General features: G+C 36.7%; 2 protein-coding genes across 4 annotated transcripts in view; one reads left to right on the top strand and one right to left on the bottom strand.

Annotated features, from left to right (window-relative positions):
• The window catches only part of serinc4 (serine incorporator 4), a 30,743-nt gene extending 12,810 nt beyond the window's left edge, over window positions 1–17,933 (top strand). For both annotated transcript variants that reach the window (XM_044140828.1, XM_044140819.1), the window contains exons 2-11: window positions 1,031–1,198; window positions 2,218–2,396; window positions 4,549–4,628; window positions 4,863–4,956; window positions 5,696–5,907; window positions 6,201–6,296; window positions 10,264–10,390; window positions 10,498–10,610; window positions 11,216–11,369; window positions 12,614–17,933. In XM_044140828.1, the coding sequence (XP_043996763.1) occupies window positions 1,031–1,198; window positions 2,218–2,396; window positions 4,549–4,628; window positions 4,863–4,956; window positions 5,696–5,907; window positions 6,201–6,296; window positions 10,264–10,390; window positions 10,498–10,610; window positions 11,216–11,369; window positions 12,614–12,821 (1,431 nt within the window). In that variant the 3' untranslated portion in view covers window positions 12,822–17,933. The remainder of the gene's footprint in view (window positions 1–1,030; window positions 1,199–2,217; window positions 2,397–4,548; window positions 4,629–4,862; window positions 4,957–5,695; window positions 5,908–6,200; window positions 6,297–10,263; window positions 10,391–10,497; window positions 10,611–11,215; window positions 11,370–12,613) is intronic.
• A 150-nt stretch (window positions 17,934–18,083) lies between these two features.
• The window catches only part of adamtsl5 (ADAMTS like 5), a 33,273-nt gene continuing 31,006 nt past the window's right edge, over window positions 18,084–20,350 (bottom strand). For both annotated transcript variants that reach the window (XM_044105903.1, XM_044105894.1), the window contains exons 11-13: window positions 19,993–20,121; window positions 19,008–19,079; window positions 18,084–18,604 (exon numbers count right to left, since the gene is read on the bottom strand). In XM_044105903.1, the coding sequence (XP_043961838.1) occupies window positions 18,267–18,604; window positions 19,008–19,079; window positions 19,993–20,121 (539 nt within the window). In that variant the 3' untranslated portion in view covers window positions 18,084–18,266. The remainder of the gene's footprint in view (window positions 18,605–19,007; window positions 19,080–19,992; window positions 20,122–20,350) is intronic.

The following is a 20,350-nucleotide window of genomic DNA, read 5'->3' as shown; positions in this document are numbered from 1 at the left end:
GCTAGCTAAACATTTCTGTTTAAAACTAGCTATTTAGCCTAGCTGAACCGTTAGCTTGATAACTAAATACCAATAGTTTGAAACCAACTAGTGAGCTTGGTAACTAATTATTTGGTTTCAAGTATATAGCAAGCTAACTATTTAGTTTGCTAGCTAAATATTTAGCTTCAAACTAGGTATTAAGCTACAAGCGAAATAGATAGCTTTAGAAGCGAAATAGCACTTTGAATTGCCTTTGCAGCTGTAATGTGCTGTACAAATACACTTGATTGATTGATTGATTGATTGATTGATTGATTGATTGATTGATTGATTGACTAAAATTGCATTAAGATAAAACAGAGAATTGTTCATCTCATTCTCAGTAACACATCTCTAATGTATTACTGGATACATCTACACATGTTCAAATACAGATCTATAAAGTTTTAAAGGTGACCTATTATGTAAAATTCATATTTTATGCATTTAGTTTTGTACTTCCATTTGGGTCTCCAGTGCTTCTAAAAGAAGCCCACGCACTTTAAAAAAAACACCTAACGGTTTTTGACAATAAGTTGATGTTTTTGGTGTTTGGAAAATGAGCCGTTTAAAAAAAAACTTCCCATTGTTACATCACATTCAATGTGCACCGTGCCATTACCTAGCAACCCCAGCAGGGCTGGCCCTGTTGCCTAGCAACACAAGCGGAACTCCAGCATCTTTGGCTAGCTTTTGTAGTTGACTTCCTGCGTTCTTGTTGATTGTGCAGGAGGCTCCACTTCTGCTTTTCAAAGATGTATGGTTGTATAATTATGCATCTGTCCGCAGCCATTTTCACATATGAGTGTAAACGTTGACCAGAGCAGACTAAAATCTCATTATCTGTTGAATGATTTTGTGCAAACAAAGAAATGAAAACCTCTTCTGTCAGCCATAGATCCATTCTAACCTGTTGAAGGATCATAGCAGGTCATCTTTAAACACAAAGTGTTGTTCTTTTCTTCATTTCCTTCAGTTTTCGATTGATTCTGACCCTCTTGCTCCTCAGATTTGTTGCTGCTGTGGACCGGCTCCCTGCTCGCTCTGCTGTGCCTTCTGCCCTCCTGTCAAATCGTCCACCAGCACACGGGTCATGTACACCCTCTTCCACATCATGAGCTGCGCCGTTTCCTGCCTCATGTTGTCCCGCACCGTCTCTGAGCTCGTCAGGGAAAATGTGAGTTTAATATAGCATAAGGAGGGAACACATGCCGGTACTTTGAATTCAAAAGTTTCATTCATATGTGAGCATGTAGCAAAAGAAAAGCACAAAGATGTAAAGCAAAACTGTGTAAGCTAATTACATATTTACTGTTTCCACGGAACCAGATGCTGTAAAATCAAATTATTTGATTAGATAATCACACAAAGAAAGGCTAGCTGCCTCAAAAAAGCAGGTTAGCTGTACTGGACCATGCAGGTTATGTTATGTTTAAAAGGAAATATATCAGACAGTTACCTTCAACCTGTGAGGGGTTGCAACTTGCAAGCCTTTGAAAAGCCATTATTCATTCGTTTATATGCTAAATATTCAGCTAGCTTGCTAACTAAATAGTTTACATGAAACTAAATATTAAGATTGAAATCTGCAAACTAAATATTTAGCTTGAAACCAGTTAGCTTGCCAGCTGAATATTTGTTCATCTCTAACTATTTAGCTTTAAGATAAATAATTAACTTGCTAATTAAATGCCTTTTCTTTTTAACTAAAGCTCCTATATAGCTATAGCTATCAAGAACACAAAATATTGTTGTCTAGTTTCCAGTACAAATGTCTTAATACACTTGAATTAAGACAAAACTAACATGCAAGTAACTTTTTAACAAGAAGTCAGAGCTGATCAATAAGTCAATAATTCCTTAATATTGGTTAAAAAGTTCTAGTTTCACTTGGGAAAAATGTCTTGTTAAATGAAATAATCTGCCAGTGGAACTAGAACGTTTTCATCAATTTCAAGAAATTATTAGCTTAAAACAAGCTCCTCTATCTTTCTTAAAAGTTACTTGTAAGTTAGGTTTATCTTATTTAAAGTGTACTAACATGATTGCACTGGAAACTAGACATAATTGTTTTTGCAGTGTAGTGTGTATTTCTGACTTAATTAAACGGAAATCATTCCAAAATGTGTTTCTGATTCAGAGAAGTGGACAGAAACGTGAAGTCGGAGTCTAATGAAGCTGCGTTTTGTGCTGCAGGTGCCTTTCTTCAACGTGGTGTGCGACCAGGCGCACGGCGGAGGCCACTGTGAGATGCTGGTGGGATACTCAGCAGTCTACAGAGTCTGCTTCGGCACTTCCTGTTTCTACCTGATGATGGCGATCTTCCTCATCGACGTCAAGTCCAGTCAGGACTTCAGGGCGCTCATACACAACGGGTCGGTCCCGTTATGTGGTTTTGTTCATCGAAAGAGTTGCGAAGTAGCTAGCTACATTTACATGAGTGACTTTTGGGAAAAAAAATACTTTTATGAGTGTTTTTACTACTGATGCACACCTGCATTTTTTGTTAACAGTTTCATAAGTTTTATAAGTTTGAAAGAAATTGATTTGGTTTGGAGTTATGAAAGTCTCACTTTAATCTGAATTCTTAGATTAAAGTCAGAATTGTCTTTTTATTCAGCCGTCCTAATCCTGTACCATAACCCGGTGCCTTTTCACCAAATACGTTTAAGTATTTTACTTTGTCTGAACAAGAATAAGTCCTAATCTTGTCTTTAAATACTTCCCTCCATGCTTTAAGGAGAAAATATTCCCTGCAGCTCACCTGACCAGACCTGCACGTCTATTTAAATCTCTTTGTTGCTGCACTTTCCATTGCAGGGCACTCGATTAGTGCTGTGACGCAGCACGGATTAGGATTTGACAGCCTGGATTGTTGTTGCTCTGGAATAAGAGTCTTAGTGGAGCCTCGGTGAAAAGGCTGCAGGGTCTTTGCAGTGGTCTGTAAGGACAGGCCCACAACCCTGGAGCCACACAAATCAAACTTCATCCTCTGCTTTCAAACGTTCGGTAGAAATGTACAAAGTCAAAAGAAAGTTCACCCACTTTGAGTGGCTGTTTTCGCTGGAGAAAATTTGGCCCAACACTGAAAGCACAAAATCTTACCAAGTATTTTATCTAGCTTCAAGTGCAAATATCTTAGTACACTTGAAATGAGCACAAATTAAACTATTATTCAAGACAAAGGAGTGTTTTAAGTCAATAATTCTTTAATATTAATGAAAAAGTTCACTTATAATGATATTTGTCCATGTCAAGGTTAGTAATTGTAAATTGCAGATTTACATTTATCAATCACTTCAATGTTTTTTGCAATTCCACGATTGTGGAAATTTATGCAGAATCAACAGATCCTCACACTTTGTTGTTCTATTGCATAATTTTTAGTTTATTGCCAAATTTCTGCAAAAACTTTCAAAATTATTGGGTTTAAGTGATGCTAACTTCTACCACGGCGTATCATGGTCATTGTAGATGGGAACGGAAAAGGAAGAGTACATTTCTGCCAAAAAATCTCAGAATTTTCCAAGAAAAAAGAAGAAAATTTCTGAGTTTGAAAAGTCAACAAGCTTTTCAGACTCGACGTTTTGTCGTATTTTGATTCTCAGAACATTTCCAAAAGTGAAAAATATCCGACGTTTGAAGCTCAGAAATTTTAAAATGTATTTTTTTGTAAAAAATTTGAAGATTAGCCTTAGTCAAAATTTCTGAGTTTCTTTTTCCATCTACATTTCCCCCAATACTCCGTCGTAAACTCCCACCTACAGGTGGCGGTATTTCTTACTTTTTCACGTTATAGTCTGTGACCCATGTGGCAAAATGTGGCAGAATTTTTTGCAAATATTTCTACTAAGTACAAGTAGCACCAGAAAATCAGTGATTATGGCTGAAAAAAAATCACAAAAAGAGAATGATTTGATAGTCAACCAATCAATCAATCAATCAATCAATCAATCAATCAATCAATCAATCAATCAATCAATCAATCAATCAATCAATCAATCAATCAATCAATCAATCAATCAATCAATCAATCAATCAATCAATCAATCAATCAAGTATATGTTTGTATGGCACATTTCAGCAGCAAGGTGGTTCAAAGTGCTTTACATCATAAAAACACAAAAGTTATGAAGAAAACTTCATAACAATTGTTGCCTGTTGGAAAAGATGTTCAATATTATTTGATCTAAATAAATTATTGAATACTAAAGTTAATTATCAAATGCAAACACGGCTGTTTCTTAATATTTTAGCAGTTGATGGATTTTATCGATGCATTCTGGTACAACTGACGCTTTGAGAACATTCATAATTTTGATATGACTCAAAATGAGAATTTTTATGACTCTAAACTATTAATTAATTTCTTAAAAATGTAATTTAGTTAGTATCTACCTCTTTGTCTGTTTCTCTATGTATTTAAATGCTTGAATAAAATTTCTTGTAATTGTTCAGCTAAAATATGCAGCACCACTGTACAGTTCTTGAGGTTTTGTAATTTTTGTATTGATTTATTTTTGTCAGGTTTTGGTTTTTGAAGTTCATCACGTTGCTTGGGATGTGCACTGCTGCCTTCTTCATCCCGACGGAGTCCTTCCTGCACGGTGAGCTAACCTGTTGATTATGATCCAGATGCACTTCCTCTAAAGCGCCACTAGAGGGCAGCACTGATCTGCACTCAGAATCCGCTGAGTGGAATTAATCATAGGATCATAAATCTTTCCAGCGTGTTTTTCTTTCTCTTGGGAACCATAAATGTGGTTGATATCAGAGCTGAATTATGTTATCGCTTCCATAAATTAGCTAAGTGCTTGTTTTCCTCTGATTTCCTCTCCCAGCTTGGCATTATGTCGGTGTGGTGGGAGGGTTTGCCTTCATCCTCATCCAGCTCATCCTCATCACGGCGTTTGCTCACACCTGGAACAAAAACTGGTGAGTCAGAACGAGCTGAGCTGCAGCAAAAATTTTTATTCTGGGAAATAGAAACTGAGAGATGCAAAAATAAAAAACCTTTGAATTTCAAGCAGCCAAACTTGTGCAAAGTTATCACTGTAAATGGACTGAACTTATATAGTGCTATTCTAATCATTTAGACCACTCAATGCACATTAGTTTGACATTCACCCATAGTTTGTTATATTCCAATACGCAGGTCGGTAGGCAATTTGGGGCTAAGTGCCTTGCACAGGGGGAAGCTGGAATTGCACCTACAACCTTCTGATCACAAGACAACTCCTCTACCCACAGAGCCTCTATAGAGGGGAAAAAAACAATTAAATTTCCTCAAAAAACTCTGAAATTTTGAGATTAATCTCAGAAATTTTCTACAAAAAAATCTGGAAATTGTCAAAAATGTTGATTTTCGAAACTCAGAAAATTTCAAAGTGTTTCTTTTTTTTTGTTGTTTAGAAAATTTCAGAAGTTTTTGGTGGAAATTTACTCTGCTCATTTAAATCAGTTTTTTTTTTTCCTTTTTTTATTTAAAATGGTCCTCCTACACTGTCATGAAAATCCCTTTTATGTTTTGGATCTACAATAAATATCCATTTCAAAACAAGCAAACAAATAAATTGGGCTCTTTCATTTGCTTGATTTTAGGTCGGGTTTTTTTTGACAAAACGTTTAGTCGCCGCTGATTTAAATTGAATTCCTCCTGTAATTTGTCCGGCAGGTTGACCGGAGCAGCAGAAAACAAGCGCTGGTACCTGGCGGTGATGTGTGCCACGCTCTTCTTCTACACCATCGCCACCATGGCCTTCACCTTCATGTACAAGTACTACACACACCCCATCGCCTGCCACTTCAACAAGGTCCTGCTGTGGGTCAACCTGGGGCTCTGCGGCCTCATGTCCTTCATCGCCGTCACGCCGTGCGTCAAGCAGAGTGAGTCTGTCGGAGGAAAGAAACCGTCCTCACCTTCAACCCTGCAACCAAGCAGACGCCATTTTTTTACATAGTTCCCTCACTGTCTGACATTAAATCAGACTGGTTACTGATTTAGGTCAGATTCACTGCAAAAACATGAAACCTTTCCAAGTATCTTTCTACTTTTAGTGCACATATCTTGAAATAAGACAAAAGTAACTGATATAAGCGAGATTAGGTTTTTATTTATTAAAATGAGTGATTGAGTCTCTGCATGACTTAAAGGGTTTTTTAATGTTTTTTCTGAGCAGAACAGCCTCGCTCTGGGCTGCTTCAGGCCTCCATCATCAGCTGCTACGTCATGTACCTCACGTTCTCCGCTCTCTCCAGCCGTCCGCCAGAGAAAGGTAAGGAAGTCGCCAACACTTGGCATCCACGTTCAAAGCTTCTTTTCTTTAAGAAAACTAAAGCAGAAACACATGGAAGAGGGTCTGTATCGTTTCTGCGCCAATTTCTATCAATAATGACTCGAATGAGAAGAATTGCACATCAAAGTTTATTAAACGAATTATTTTCTGGCTCCTGTCTCTGCAGATCTGCTCAGCATTACATGTTCTTTTAGCTGATTGTTAGCATCTTAGCTCCTCAGGTGAAACAAAACCTTCCCATCACTGCTGGATTCACTCTGTTTCTGTCTTGTTGTTGTCAGTTTATTATTTCAAAAGGGTCAGAGGTCAGGGTTAATGTTTAGGTATTTCTTTATGACCTTTTGGGTAAAATATTTAACCTGTGGGCCAGCATTTGACCCAACAAAGAAAAAACAGAGAAAACTGTAGGAACAGAGAAAACTGTAGGAAAAAGATGATTTTGTGTTGATTTCGTCAAACGTTTTAGATCTTTATTCTCCTAAAAGTCGACTCATTTTCAATCATCTGTTCTAATTCCATCAGGTTTTCATCTTGAAGGGGAACTATTGTGTGAAATTTATATTTTGTGGATTTTTGTTCTTCCATTTGGGTTTCTACTGCTCTAAAAACAGTCGAAGGGTTAAAAAAAACACCCAGACAGTTTTGTTAATAAATTAATATTTCTTGGTGTCTGGAAAACGAGCCGTTTCAAAAACCTTCAGAATGTAATATCACAAGTCAGCTCGCACTTCCCTGTTACCTAGCAACCCCAGCAGAGTTCCACCCGTTACCTAGCAACTGAAGCTAGGTTGGGTTGCTAGGTAACCCAACAAGTTGGTCAGCTGGTTTTACTGCTGTTTGCTGTACAAAGCCTGTTTTGTTGTTGACTAGAAACCAGTTGCTGCATTTTTGTTACTTGTGCAGGAGGCTCCACTTCTGCTTTTCAAAGATGTATGGTTGTTTAGTTGTCCATCTGTTTGCAGCCATTTTCACCATTTTACAGAAAATATGTAATGATCGTGTTTTGTATCAGCCATAGATTTATTTCAACCTGTTCACGGAAACACAATGAGTCACTTTTAAACAGTCATTTCAACAAAGAAACAGGCCCACAGCATCACACTTTCTCTACCAAACTTTACATGTGAGGATTTTCCTCATTGTTTTACTTTTAATTCCTAATTTCCTTCTCAGTCGTTTCTTGGGATCTAATATTTTGCTTCAGCATTTTAAAAAACACAACCAACACATGAAGACCCGGTTATCCGCCATTGTTTTCCCTTTCTGCTCACCTGCTGGCCTCAGGAGAGACAAAGAGCTCTTTAATGATGATGAAGTAAGTGCAGCCGCTGGTTACTGACCCCCCCTGCCCCCCCCATCTTATCTGGACTTTCATCACATCCAGACATACAGACACCAGCACAGATAACAGGGCTGAGATGTGCTGCGACATGCAGGCTTTCTGTGAGCGGAGCAGACAGGAAGATGTTTGTTTCACATTCCTCTGACAAGCCACTGACAGGGTAATAGCAGAGGAAAACATCCAGCTGTGTCATTACACGCGTTCTTACACAGCGTGTCACCATGAAGAGGAGAGTGATAAACATCGTCTGGATTACAGGAGAAAAATGCTTAATAAATGTGTTTTAATGTGCTGCTTGTTATATTTGTTCATCTCTGGTTCAGACTTCAGCTCTGTAGGAGACAGAGCTGAAGTAATAAACAGATTAATGTGACCTACAATGTTTTATATGCACAAGTACCAAAATAAATATAATCAAGCTTTGATTCACTCAGCAGAAGCAGATTTTGTGTCACTTACATAACAAGATAAGAAAAAACTTTAATATGACCAAACTGCATAAAAATCAGTGGTAATATTACACTTACACTGCAAAAACTCAAAATCTTACCAAGTATTTTTACTCTAGTTTCAAGTGCAAATATTTGAGTTTATTTTAAAACATTTTGCCAAATATTTCAGTCCAGTTTCTAGTTCAAATATCTTAGCAGACTCATTTTAGCTGAAATTGGGGTCAGATTTAACCATTTCACCTCCACTCCAACACGCTGAGCCACGCTGGAAATCAGTGACTGTACGTACAGTAGGCGTGTGTGTGTGTGTGTGTGTGTGTGTGTGTGTGTGTCTGTGTGTGTGTGTGTGTGTGTGTGTGTGTGTGTGTGTGTGTGTGTGTGTGTGCAGTGCAGTGCAGGGCGTTGCAGCAACATGTTGGGGAAAATATGTACGCTCCAGGCCTTTTAAAAAACATTTTTCTGAAGCTGCTCACAAAGTTTTTAGTTCAGTTTCTAGTGCAAATACCTTATCACACTTGAAATAAGACAAAACTAACTTACAAGTAACTTTTCAGCCAGACTTGGGAACTTGTTTTAGGTTAAATAAAATCCTTAATATTGCTAAAAAAAAAAACCCCTTCAGGTCCCACTGGTAAATTATTTCACTGAAAACAAAACATTTTTCCCACGTTACAAGTAAAATAATCTGCCAGTGGAACTAGAACTTTCTAATCAATATTAAGTAATTATTTATTTAAAACAAACTCATAGTTGTTGCTGAAAATGTACTTGTAATTTTGTGTTAATTTTGTGTTTTTTCCATTCTACTAAGATATTTGCACTCTAATTAGACCAAAAATACTTGGTAAGATTTTGTGTTTTTACAGTGTACACACATGATTGTATTTTCCAGGTGAGTTCTTGTGTCAGTTTTTCACCTTTCTATGTCTTTTTTTCTCTAAATGCTGATTTTGGGGATTCTTCCTCTGTACTTCGCTGATACTTTCAGGGTTTTGCTTTTAATTGCGAATGATTCATCCTGGTCTTCTAATAAACTTTATGAAAAGAAATCATTGGAGTGAGACGATATAAGTAATTATTGATGCTCGATTGAAAATCAGGCCAAGATCAAATTTTTTTTTTTGGAGTTAGTTACGTTTCTGGTTTCCCTGGGGAATCTGTGTGAAACGACCCTCTGGAAACTCACTGGGATCTCTGGATTTAATGTTGGAGTATTTGTGAGTTTGGGTTGTGCCCGACCGTGTGTGTGTGTGTGTGTGTGTGTGTGTGTGTGAGCATGTTTACGAGTGTCAGAGGGCGTGTGTGACGGCGAAGCTACAGCTGAGGCCCCTTTTACAAGAAAGAAAGGAATTTCACCCGAATTAAATGGAGAACGAATCCATAAAGCCACCCTGTGCTGCAGCTCCTCCATTAAGTTACGATGAAAAACACATTTGCTACCATCTTACAGCCTTTTTCCCGCTAAACCAGGATGGGAGGGACGAAATTATTACGTTGAAGGCACTTCGGAGCCACAAAAATTATTATGTTTTCCAGCTTTATTGTGTCATTTTATAGCAGATCCAGTAACTATTTTACCTTCAGCTGTTATAAAAAGGCTACATATATCATACATGACTTAAAAGAAATTTAACGCCCCCGTCTCTTTAAGAAACTCCTACGCTTCCTTCAGGAAGTCACCACAACATAAATATTGCCCCTTTAAAACTATTTTTTCTGCCTTTTTTAATTATATTTGCTCTATAATAAACTAAACATAAAACTGGATTTAAATCAACAACATGCTCAGATTTGTTTGGTTGAAAACAACACAGTCGATGCAAAACATAAAAGGTTTTGTACACCAACAGTTTCGAGCATTTTGGGATTGATTGTTTTCTGATTTGGCCTGCAGCTTAAACGAAAGTAAAAACATTGTTAATCATTGGGAATCTATTTTTGTACCTCTTTTTTAATGTCATTTATCTGTAAAAAATATTTCCCTAAAGGATGGAAAATGCAGCAACCACCTCCACTTGCATATCAGATTTATTCCATTCTAGAATCAAGGTGGGGCCGCACGGACTCTTTCAGAGGGCCGTAAATGGCCCCCGGGGCCGCACTTTGAACATCCCTGCACTTAACCCTGCTGCGTTGTTGTTCTGTGTGTCAGTGGTGTACCAGGGCATGAACATGACCGTCTGTTACCCCAGTGTGGGGCAAGATGGGGTGAAGAACGAGGGCAACGCTGTGGCCATCATCGGCGCCGCCATCATGTACTGCTGCGTTCTGTTTGCCTGGTGAGTCCAAACGTTACACCTCAGAGAACATCAGAGTTTTTATACATGATCTCACCTTGTCACATCATTTTGATTTAATTTCGTTTTTTAATTTTAATGTTTTGCAGTAATGAAGCTTCGTATCTGGCCGAGGTGTTTGGTCCGTTCTGGATGATCAAAGTTTATCGTTATGAGTTCCAGAAAGCGACGTGTTGCTTCTGCTGCCCAGAGGAAGAAGCAGGTCTGATTCACTGTCAACGAAACTAAAACACTCAGGCAGTTTTAGTTTAATAATAATTAAAAGTTTGGGTCATAAAAGAAAAAACTCATTCATTTATAAATGTCACAGACTAAATATTTAGCTTGTTGACTGAATATTTAGTTTTTAGACTAAATATTTAACTTAGTAATAAAACATATGCCAAATATTTACCTTTCCAACTAAATATTCAGCTTAATATTTAACTGAATAAGTCAAATACAAACAGAGAAAAACTTAAAAAGTAAAAAAAAGAACTTGTGAATGACCAACAACCGTTTTCATGTCAAATATTTTCAAATATAAAATGTTTGATTCATTTCTGATCTGGTCTTCAGTGAACCTGTCAAGCTGCTAATTAAAAAAGTCCATCGTTGAGAAACAGATTCATAAACATCAATATTGTTGAAAAATGTGTGAAATCAGCCTTAATGCTAACAGCTTGAGGCTTCATTCCTGAAGCCGTGTCTCAGTTTCAGCCAGAATCTAATCTGTTGCAGCATTATGTCACATTTAAAACATATTCAATGATTAGATTTAATGCAGTTTAAATATTAAAATGTTGATATTTTCATCTTTTTCTCCAGTTGAAGATGAGTTTGTGGTTGATGATGACAACAAAGGCTGTCAGAAGGTTATTCACAATGAGACGCAGCGGGTGGCGTACAGCTACTTCTTCTTCCATTTCGTCTTCTTCTTGGCATCGCTGTATGTCATGATGACCCTCACTAACTGGTTCAGGTAAGACAGGGAACTGTTTTGTTTTATTGTGCACTGTTTTTAACAGTGCACAATAAGAAATTTCAAATTTCTTATTGTGCACAAATTCACATTTTGCATGTTTTCTTACTTCCATTTGTGTATCAACTGCTTCTGAAAACAGACCAAGCACCAAGAAAAAACATTTCCTGACAATAAGTTAAGGTTTTTTGGGGTCTAGAAAATGAGCCGTTTCAAAACCTCCCAAATGTAACGTCAGAAACCAGCTGCCCTGCAACCTGTAACTCAAGCTGAGCTCCAGCACTTTTGGTCAGCTGGTTTATCTGCTGTACGCGCTGTACAATGGCTGCTGGAAAAGACAGGTGTTTTGTTGTGGACTCACCATCCAGAAACCCCTTTCTGCATTCTTGTTGGTTGTGCAGGAGGCTCAACTTATGTTTTTCAAAGATGTACGGTTGTATAATTGTACATGTAATATTGATGAAGAGTAAATTTCCTCCAAAAAAAATTTGAGATCCAACTAGAAATCTTCTAGACAAAACTCAGAACTTGTCTGAACTCATAAAGTGTAAAAAAAATTTAATTTGGAAATTTTGAAAAGTCAGAAATGTGGGAACTTTTAACCTCATAAATTTCTAAGTTTTTTGTAGAAGATTTCAGATTCTTCTCAAATTTGACGTTTTTTTCTTGTAAATTTTTGACTTTTCAAACTCAGAAATTTCAATTTTTTTGTAGAAAATTTTTGATGTTAATATAAAAATATCAACCAAAAAAAATTCACAAATTTTTGACTCATTGAGTTCAGAACTTTCAATGTCATTTCTAGAAAATTTCTGAGCTTGAACTCAAAATGTTTTTCTAGCAAATTTCAAACTTTCAGAGCTCAGACGTTTTCCTGTTTTCAAGAGAATTTCTGCAATCAACCTAAAAATTTCAGATTTTTTTTCTTCCAAATTTTCCACTTGTAGAGCTCAGAAATTTCCACGCTTTTTTTCAGTGATTAATCTCAGAATTTCAGAGTTTATTGGCAGAAATTTACTCCATTTCGTTTCCAATTTACAGTGGCCCTAATACACTGTTGCACTAAAACTGCTCATTCTGAAAGGAGCTCAAAATAATCTCATTATCTCAGAATGATTTTGTCCAAAAAAGGCATGATCATGTTTTATATCGCCCATCTTTACTTGTTCAAGGAAGTAAAACAGGTCGCCTTTAACCTGATTGTGTCTTGACTTCCTGTTCTGGATATTGGCGTCCTCTTGCAGCTACGAGTCGGCGGTGTTGGAGACCACCTTCACCCACGGCTGCTGGTCCACCTTCTGGGTGAAGATGTCGTCCTGTTGGGCGTGCGTCATCCTCTACCTGTGGCTGCTGCTGGGCCCGCTGTGCAGCTGCCAGAACGAGTCCAGGCCGCGCCGCTCCCGCATCAAGCGCCGATCCGCGTCCTGCCGCCACGTCAGCGTCAGCGTGTGACGCCGTCAGCGCCGCCCCAACGCAGCCGAAGACGAGTGGCGCAAAGTGGGTCGGCCGCGGCGCTCTGGAGGCCGCTGGGGTCAAAGACTCACAGAGTGAGAGTGAGAGTGAGAGCCGAGCGCCGGGCCAGAGGGACCGGAGCTACGCTCAACCACGATCAGGGACGTGATTGTGACTTTCGAACTCTCAGAATGAATTGCCAAAGGGAGCCGGAGGAGAGGACCATACACTGAAAAAACACAAAATCTTACCAAGTATTTTTGTTTACTTTCTAGTGAAAATATCTTAGAACTCTTGAAATAAAACAAAACTAACTTACAGGAAATAGGAGCTTGTTTAAAGTCAATAACTAAATGTAATATTGATGAAAGACTGCTAGTTCACTAAGAACAGGGTAAAATGTCTTCTGCCAATTGAACTAGTTCTTTTTTCATCAATACTAAGGAATTATTAACTTAAAGCAAAGTCCTATATCTTGCTGAAAAGTTACTTGTAAGTTAGTTTAAGTGTACTGAGATATTTGCAGTTGAAAGTAGACAAAAATGCTTAGTAAGATTTAGTGTTTTTTGTTTTTTTTGCAGTGTATTTCTCGGGATCTGAAATAATGTTTCATATCTTTACTGTGGAAATGTGATAGTATTTTTTTATGATAATTTTTTTCCAATATTTAGATGTTTGCTGTAACATGACAGCCGAGGAAGAAACTCCGACACTTCGCCTGTTTTATTCAGCCTTTTTGTCCTCTGATCATCTGATAATGTAGAAATCTTGTGAAAACCCATTCCACCTCCTGCCACACGCTTCAGTCATCAGAAATGTATTTTTATTCCCTTACATTAAGACATCTGTTAAAACCTCGTCAGTAAATACAACAACGTGTTTCTGTTTGTATCCACTTTGCATTCCAGCAAACCGTTTCTGAACAATTTTGGGACGTGTGCGCTTCTTTTTACTGTTGCGTGATTGTTGCAATCCCAGTTTTTGTCACTAGATGTCACTGTATCAAACGTAATGAGCATTTAAATGAGAAAGAGAGTAGAGAATATTGTGAGGATAAGTTGCTTCATTTGGAAATCCCGTCACTCTGGTGGAAGATGATGTCTCAACACTAACATGAGGCCGAGCGACACGGCTTAAAAAATAAAATCTCAATTAGTTTTTTTATACCAGATCCAATTTTCAATTTTGTTTTTTATTTTTTTAATCGCATTATTTTCTGAAAAAGAAATTTCACAGCACAGAGAAGATTTTCAAAAAGTGGATTTTATTTCAATGAGCTGTACGATGGAGTATTTAGGCTACAATCATTTTTAATTTATTACTAGAAAACAATTACAATATTAGGAGAATAAAGAAGCAATTTTACTAGAAAATATCTTAAAATGATTTGAAAAAAGTGACTTGAAGGAGAAAAAAACTTTTTGTTTTAATTTTTGTCAGAGTTCTTTTAAAGTAACTCAATCTCCTGATATTACAACTCTTTTCTGGCAATATTAAGATTTTATTCTAATATTATTTTGACTTTATTGTCATTTGACTTTATTCTTGTATTACTACAACTGTATTCTTGTAATTGTAATGAGAAATGAAAAACATCTTAGCGTTGTAGAAATGGACGTGCTAAAAATTGAAATCTCCAAAAACCAAAAATTCAATTAATTGGTAAAATCAATTTATTGCCCAGCCCTTACACTGAAACTCTTTTTGTTTTTCCAGAAGCGTTAAAAATCTAGAAACATTTATTTTTATGCTTTTATTAATATTTTCATGATCAATTGCAGGTTATGGACAACATATAACCTGCCACTTTTTTCCCCTCATACAATAAATTCCCATCAGAAATTTCAGCTTTTGAATACAAACTGGATGCAAATTTATTCATGCAGCTCCTGGTCAAAAATAGAAACGTTTCTGTCTAACATCTTTGACTTTAAGCCAAAGAAAGCTCATATTTTTAAATTAAACCTTAAATTGTCCAGCATCACTGGTCTGCATTTAGTAAAACCTTCAGAGATTCACCTGATCGACAGAGAGGCAGCTAAGCGGAAACAGTAAAATAAAAGTCATGTTTGCGTTAATATTGCTTTATAGTGTAGATTTCAGTTTTATTCATTATACAGACGGGAAAACTTTGTGTTTACATATATTTTTACAACTGTAAATGAAAAACTTTATGAACAGAATGAATTGAAAAACAGTTTTTTAAGAAATAAAAATGAGCTCCAGAGGTAGATTACACTTTTATTGTTGTTTTGCCTCCTGAATTTGTTTTATTAGCAAAGCAGAAAAAAGCTTCTTTATAGAAATGTTCACACAGAAGTTACAGTCAACTGGTTTCGGTTCATTTCTCCGTTCCTGAAAGGAAACTGAACCGAGTGTCTGCAAAGACCTTTTTATTTTCCTGCTGATGAGGAGGAGTCAGGCTCACATGGGTTGATTTTAGTCTTTTATTTGTTGTAGATGAAAAGCATTTTTGTAAATAAAATGTTTTCATATGATTGTTGACTCTGATTTGATGGTGGGAGTTTTGGTGCAGGTCCAAAATCTCACATTTACAACACAAAAATATCAACACATGTTGGATTTTCTGAAAAAATATTTGCATTGGCACTCAATACTTGTTTTTGTTATTTTAGTAAAACATTAACGCAGAGAAAGAAACACTTTTAGCACTGTTTTAAGATGCTACAGATCAATAAAACAAGGCCCAACGTTGCACCCCCCTTTAGGATAATTAATTAATTATGTGATTAAAACCATGCAGCTAATCAGTGCCACACAATAAAAATACTGTATAATTAAATATATCTCTCATGTAAAACATCAAATAGCTCAACTTATTCAATGCAACACAGAAAATATTACTGCATAAAATAATATCACAAATAAGCAAAATACAGTTTGAACACCATTACATAAGTGATGCAGACATAAAGTGTTCAGATTCATACAAAAATACACTGTGTACCAGAAAAACATAAACTTATATTTCATTTGTGGTAAATCTCTTCAATAATACAAATTTTTTTTAAACAGAAATGTTCCAGAACGTGCCGCAGCTAGCTGCTAGCTGCGCCAGGCCACGCCCACACTTTACTAAATGGTTGTTTCGTGTTTCGTCGCTGAAGATATGCCGTTCTTGAACTTGTAAAAAAAAAAATGAAGCAATGATAGAAACTCTTAAGGCCACAATGAGAAAAAGTTTTGACTGCTGGTTCCTCTGGTTAGACTGTAAAAATCAGAATAAATGGATTCAGTCTTTTAGACAATCATTCTCACAATGAGGAAAGTTTGAGATGAAATCTGTTGAGAATTAGTGAAATATTTAGTAAAAGATGCGATAAATTGATCTGTTTACTTTCATAAAGAACCTCACTAAGGTGGAATAAAAGTTATTTTCTTGAGAAACTTCCAGGTCATTTTCCTGATTCTTAAAGAGAAAACTCAGTTATATTGAGAGGTTATCAACAGTCAATATCTGACATCATCATGAACGTTGAAAGATTACAAGATTTTTTTTTCTGTCAATAATTCATTAAAATTGATTAACTGGTAGATAATTTCACTTAAAATGTGGTAAAAAATATTTTGTTAATTTCTCCATTTATGGAGCTGCAAATTTCAATCTGTGGATTTTTTTGTGCTTTGCATCTTCTGGGATTCTTGGTTTATTTCTCAGCAGCATAGCTGTTTGAATTTAACTTTTCCAACAGTTTTATGCTGAAAATAAAATAAAAATCAAGTACACTCAATTGTGACCGTTAACCTGAGGTTAAAACGTCTCACATTGTCAAATTAAAAGACATTTTATAACCGCTGGCACCAGCACCTGAGCCTGTGTGAGATTACAAAAAAATCTGCAATAAAATCATTTTCTGCACAAGTTTCTCTTTTTCAAGTAACTGCAGCTCAATTCTTTATAATCATTCCACAAATATATCAATAGAAGACCGAAGGGGACGAGTGGAGTCACCTGTGTCTCGTTTAGCCGTTTTAAAAGTGAGGTCAGTTTGCAAACTAACATCCATCAGAGAGGAACAAAGTTCATTTCTACCATGTTAAAGTATCTCCAGCCTCATGAATGTCAGCAGAAACCTGTTTTATAAATCTTAAGTCTGTTCTTTGGCTTGAATTATCCAAAATAAAAACTGTATGAAAACTCCAGACTTATCCTTATTTACTGCTGCAACTTGTAGAAGTTGAGCTGCAGTCCTTCCTGTGACACATCTGCAACGTGTCACAGGAAAGAAACCCAGTAAAATTAATTGCAGCTGAATCTAAAAGTGGATAACGAGATGAATCCTGTACAGAACGGAAACTAAGAGGTTGCTGTGGAAACCACTAGTGAGAAAAAGGTTGTTTTCAGTCACAACTGTCCTTCTCTTTGGTTTTAGTTTAAGGTGGGCGTCGTGTCGCACCCACCTAAAGTGCTTTAAATAGTCTCTTAAATAACCATGCCGTTCGTTCTCTGCATTCAGAATGTGTCAGATTTCCAGTGCCGGTCCAAGACTTTTCAGGGCCCTGAGCAGATTTTTCTTTTGGGAAGGGCCCATGCCTGCATGTCAACATCAGATGATTCTTTACTCCTGTGCTGCTAACATTAGCATCATTTGTAATTAGCTTACATCACACCGGTGTCACTATGGCTGTTGATTTTAACCTTACAGGAGCAGCAAACAAAAAATTATATGGACTTTGAAATGCATAGTTGTTCACTGCAAAAACACAAAATCTTACCAAGTAATTTTTGTCTGATTATTTTACTTTTTTCCCATTTTACAAATGAAACAATCAGCCAATGGACCAAGTAATTTTTCATCATTATTAAGGCATTATTGAGTTAAAACAGTCTCCTATATGTTGCTGGAAAGTTAGTTTTGTTTTATTTCAAGTGTTCTAAGATATTTGCACCAGAAACTAAATCATAAATACTTGGTAAGATTTTTTGCTTTTGCGGTGTATTGAAGTGTGTCTTAAATTTGAACTATTTAAAAGTAACTTCAGCTGACAAACACTACATTTACAGTAAACAAGTTGACAAATTTAACTTTATATTTCCCCAACAGAGGAAGCAGAAAAAAGGACGATATTAGAAAAAAACTATTATTTTTCACGTCAAATTATTTATATATATATATATTTAAATATATATATATATATATATATACAAATATATATATATATATATATATATATATATATATATATATATATATATATATATATATATATATATATATATATATATATAATGATGCCAACTTGGTGCTCCTGCAGCTCCTGCACCTCAACTCGCATTGCTTTGGACTGGCCCTGCAGATTTCAGACTAAAACCTGAAAAGTTCCCGTTTGCTCCTCCAGTGATGCCGCTCAGCTCATCAGGTCTCCAGTTTTAAAGTTCACACATGAAACCAGCAATATGACACATCAGTCTGCGCCTGCCGCTCACCGCCTCTCTATCTCTGCAGGACTTTTCGTGCCTCTGTTGCTGCAGAGCCTCTGGAGCGGCCGCAGCAGCTCGTCCTCTCTGGGCCGGTACGGAACCACGTAGCTGTCCTCCTCCAGCAGGATGCGGTTCAGCGTGCGCTCGTAGTTGATGTGGCGTCGCACCATCAGGACGTACTGCTTCCCCGGCTGCAGGTCGGGGCAGTCGCACAGGTTCGGGACCCACAGGAATTCGCGGTGCTCCAGCCGGAAGCGGTTCCGGTACGTGTGGATGATCTGGACGTCGTAGCGCGTCTCCTCGCCCCGGTACACCTTCCCCAGAACTCTGCCACGAAACACTGCCACCGAAATAAACAAGAAACTTCTATTGGATAGTTCCGTTCATACAGAGTGGGGTTGTGTGGAGTAGCTGCCTCAGTCAGTATCTTACTGATAGAGAACAGCTGATGGATGTCAGTTTGGAGAAACTTTTAGCATCTAAATAAACTGAGACGTTTAGAAACTGTCTGAATAAAGACTGTGGAACATGAAGCTGGTTGAGAGAACTTATTTTTAATTTTGGTGCTTGAAGTCGGAACTGAACTTGGAAAGAAATCTTTTCTCTTTTCTGCTCCATTAACCAAATGGAGCTGTTGCCTCTGAATGTTTATAAGGCTTTTCTTCCTGAAGGAATCATCTGTCTGATGTTTTAACTGAGAAATGTTTTAAATAATTGATAAACTCCAAACCAAAAGTCCTTACCAAAGTCCTTTTTGCAGTACTGTCTCTGGCGTTCCCTTCGTCCTTTAACTCTCTGACATTTTCCACAATTCTCTAAAGAATAAACCAAGAAGAAGTAAAGTTAGAAAGTCAGAAGACCATAAGGCATGTTGATAAAAATATCTCCAGGGCTGTTTGCCCAAACATTCTTAAACTAACATCTCCACAATAAAAAGTTACATCAGTTTTTCCTCTCATTAAATGCATTTGAGTACAAGATGTTGTTTATAAAGTTACACAGTCAAAAATCAACAGCTATAATTTGACTTATTTAGTCTAATAAGGAAAAAAATGGGGATTCATTTTTCAAAGTCATATTTTCACCAAGTTATTCATTAATTTATTAGTGTTTCCGTATCAAACTAAATATTTAATTAGCAAATGAAATATTTGCTAATTAAGATTTAAGACAGAAAACAATGTTTTGTTTTCAAATATATTTAGCTATCAAGCTGCAAATCTGTCTTTAAGCAAAATGTTTTGCTTCAAATAAATATTTATCTTGCTAACAAAATATTTAATAGAAGTTAGACATTCAGCTTGATAGACAAATATGTTGCCAGCTACATATTTTTGTTTGGAGCTGAATATTTAGTTTGCTGGCTAAACATTTAGCTTCTGACTAAAAGTTTAGCTAACAAACTAAATATTTACTTCACTTAATTTAGTTGGTTTGCAAACTACAAACAAGCTAAAAATAAAAAATAACTATTTGGTTTGTAACTAATTATTTAGTATCTTGACTAAATTTTTACTTTGGAGAATGTTTAGTTTGAAGCTGACATTTAAAATGAATCCCCTGGTTTAAATGATGTTTTCTTCTCCTGCGACAGGCTGAATAACCCAAACATTGTTAGTTTTGACTGTGTAGCTTCACACTGTGTAGCCCGTGTTTGAGTTTCATAGGAGTTTCTCCATAAAGTCTGAGCAACATGTGGAAGAGTTGCTGTGGAAGCGGCGCTCGTACTTCCGGGTGGAGCCTGAGGAAGGAGGTTTCTGTGACTCTCCTCGCGCTCCAGGCGGCTGATTGGCTGCTGAGGATGCTGCAGGTGGTGACCGGGAGCCGGGAGACGCTGAGGATTCAGGTCATTTAAAACTGGAAGACAGAAAACAAACAGCTTTGTGTGAACTACAGACTGCAGATCTTCTTAAAGTTTAATAAGCTACATAGTTAGGTAAATCTTTTTTATGGTACAAAACTAAAATATTGATACTGACTTGGTATCTATTTTACCAATCGATCTGCCCACCTACTGTTCAAACTTTGATTTAATTTGTAAAACTCATTTAAAAAAATTTAATAAAATTTATTACAGTTTTCTGTT

The sequence above is a fragment of the Gambusia affinis genome, linkage group LG02 (genome assembly GCF_019740435.1).
Source record: "Gambusia affinis linkage group LG02, SWU_Gaff_1.0, whole genome shotgun sequence".
Taxonomy (NCBI): Eukaryota; Metazoa; Chordata; class Actinopteri; order Cyprinodontiformes; family Poeciliidae; genus Gambusia; species Gambusia affinis.
This window is presented reverse-complemented; position numbering and strand designations above follow the sequence as displayed.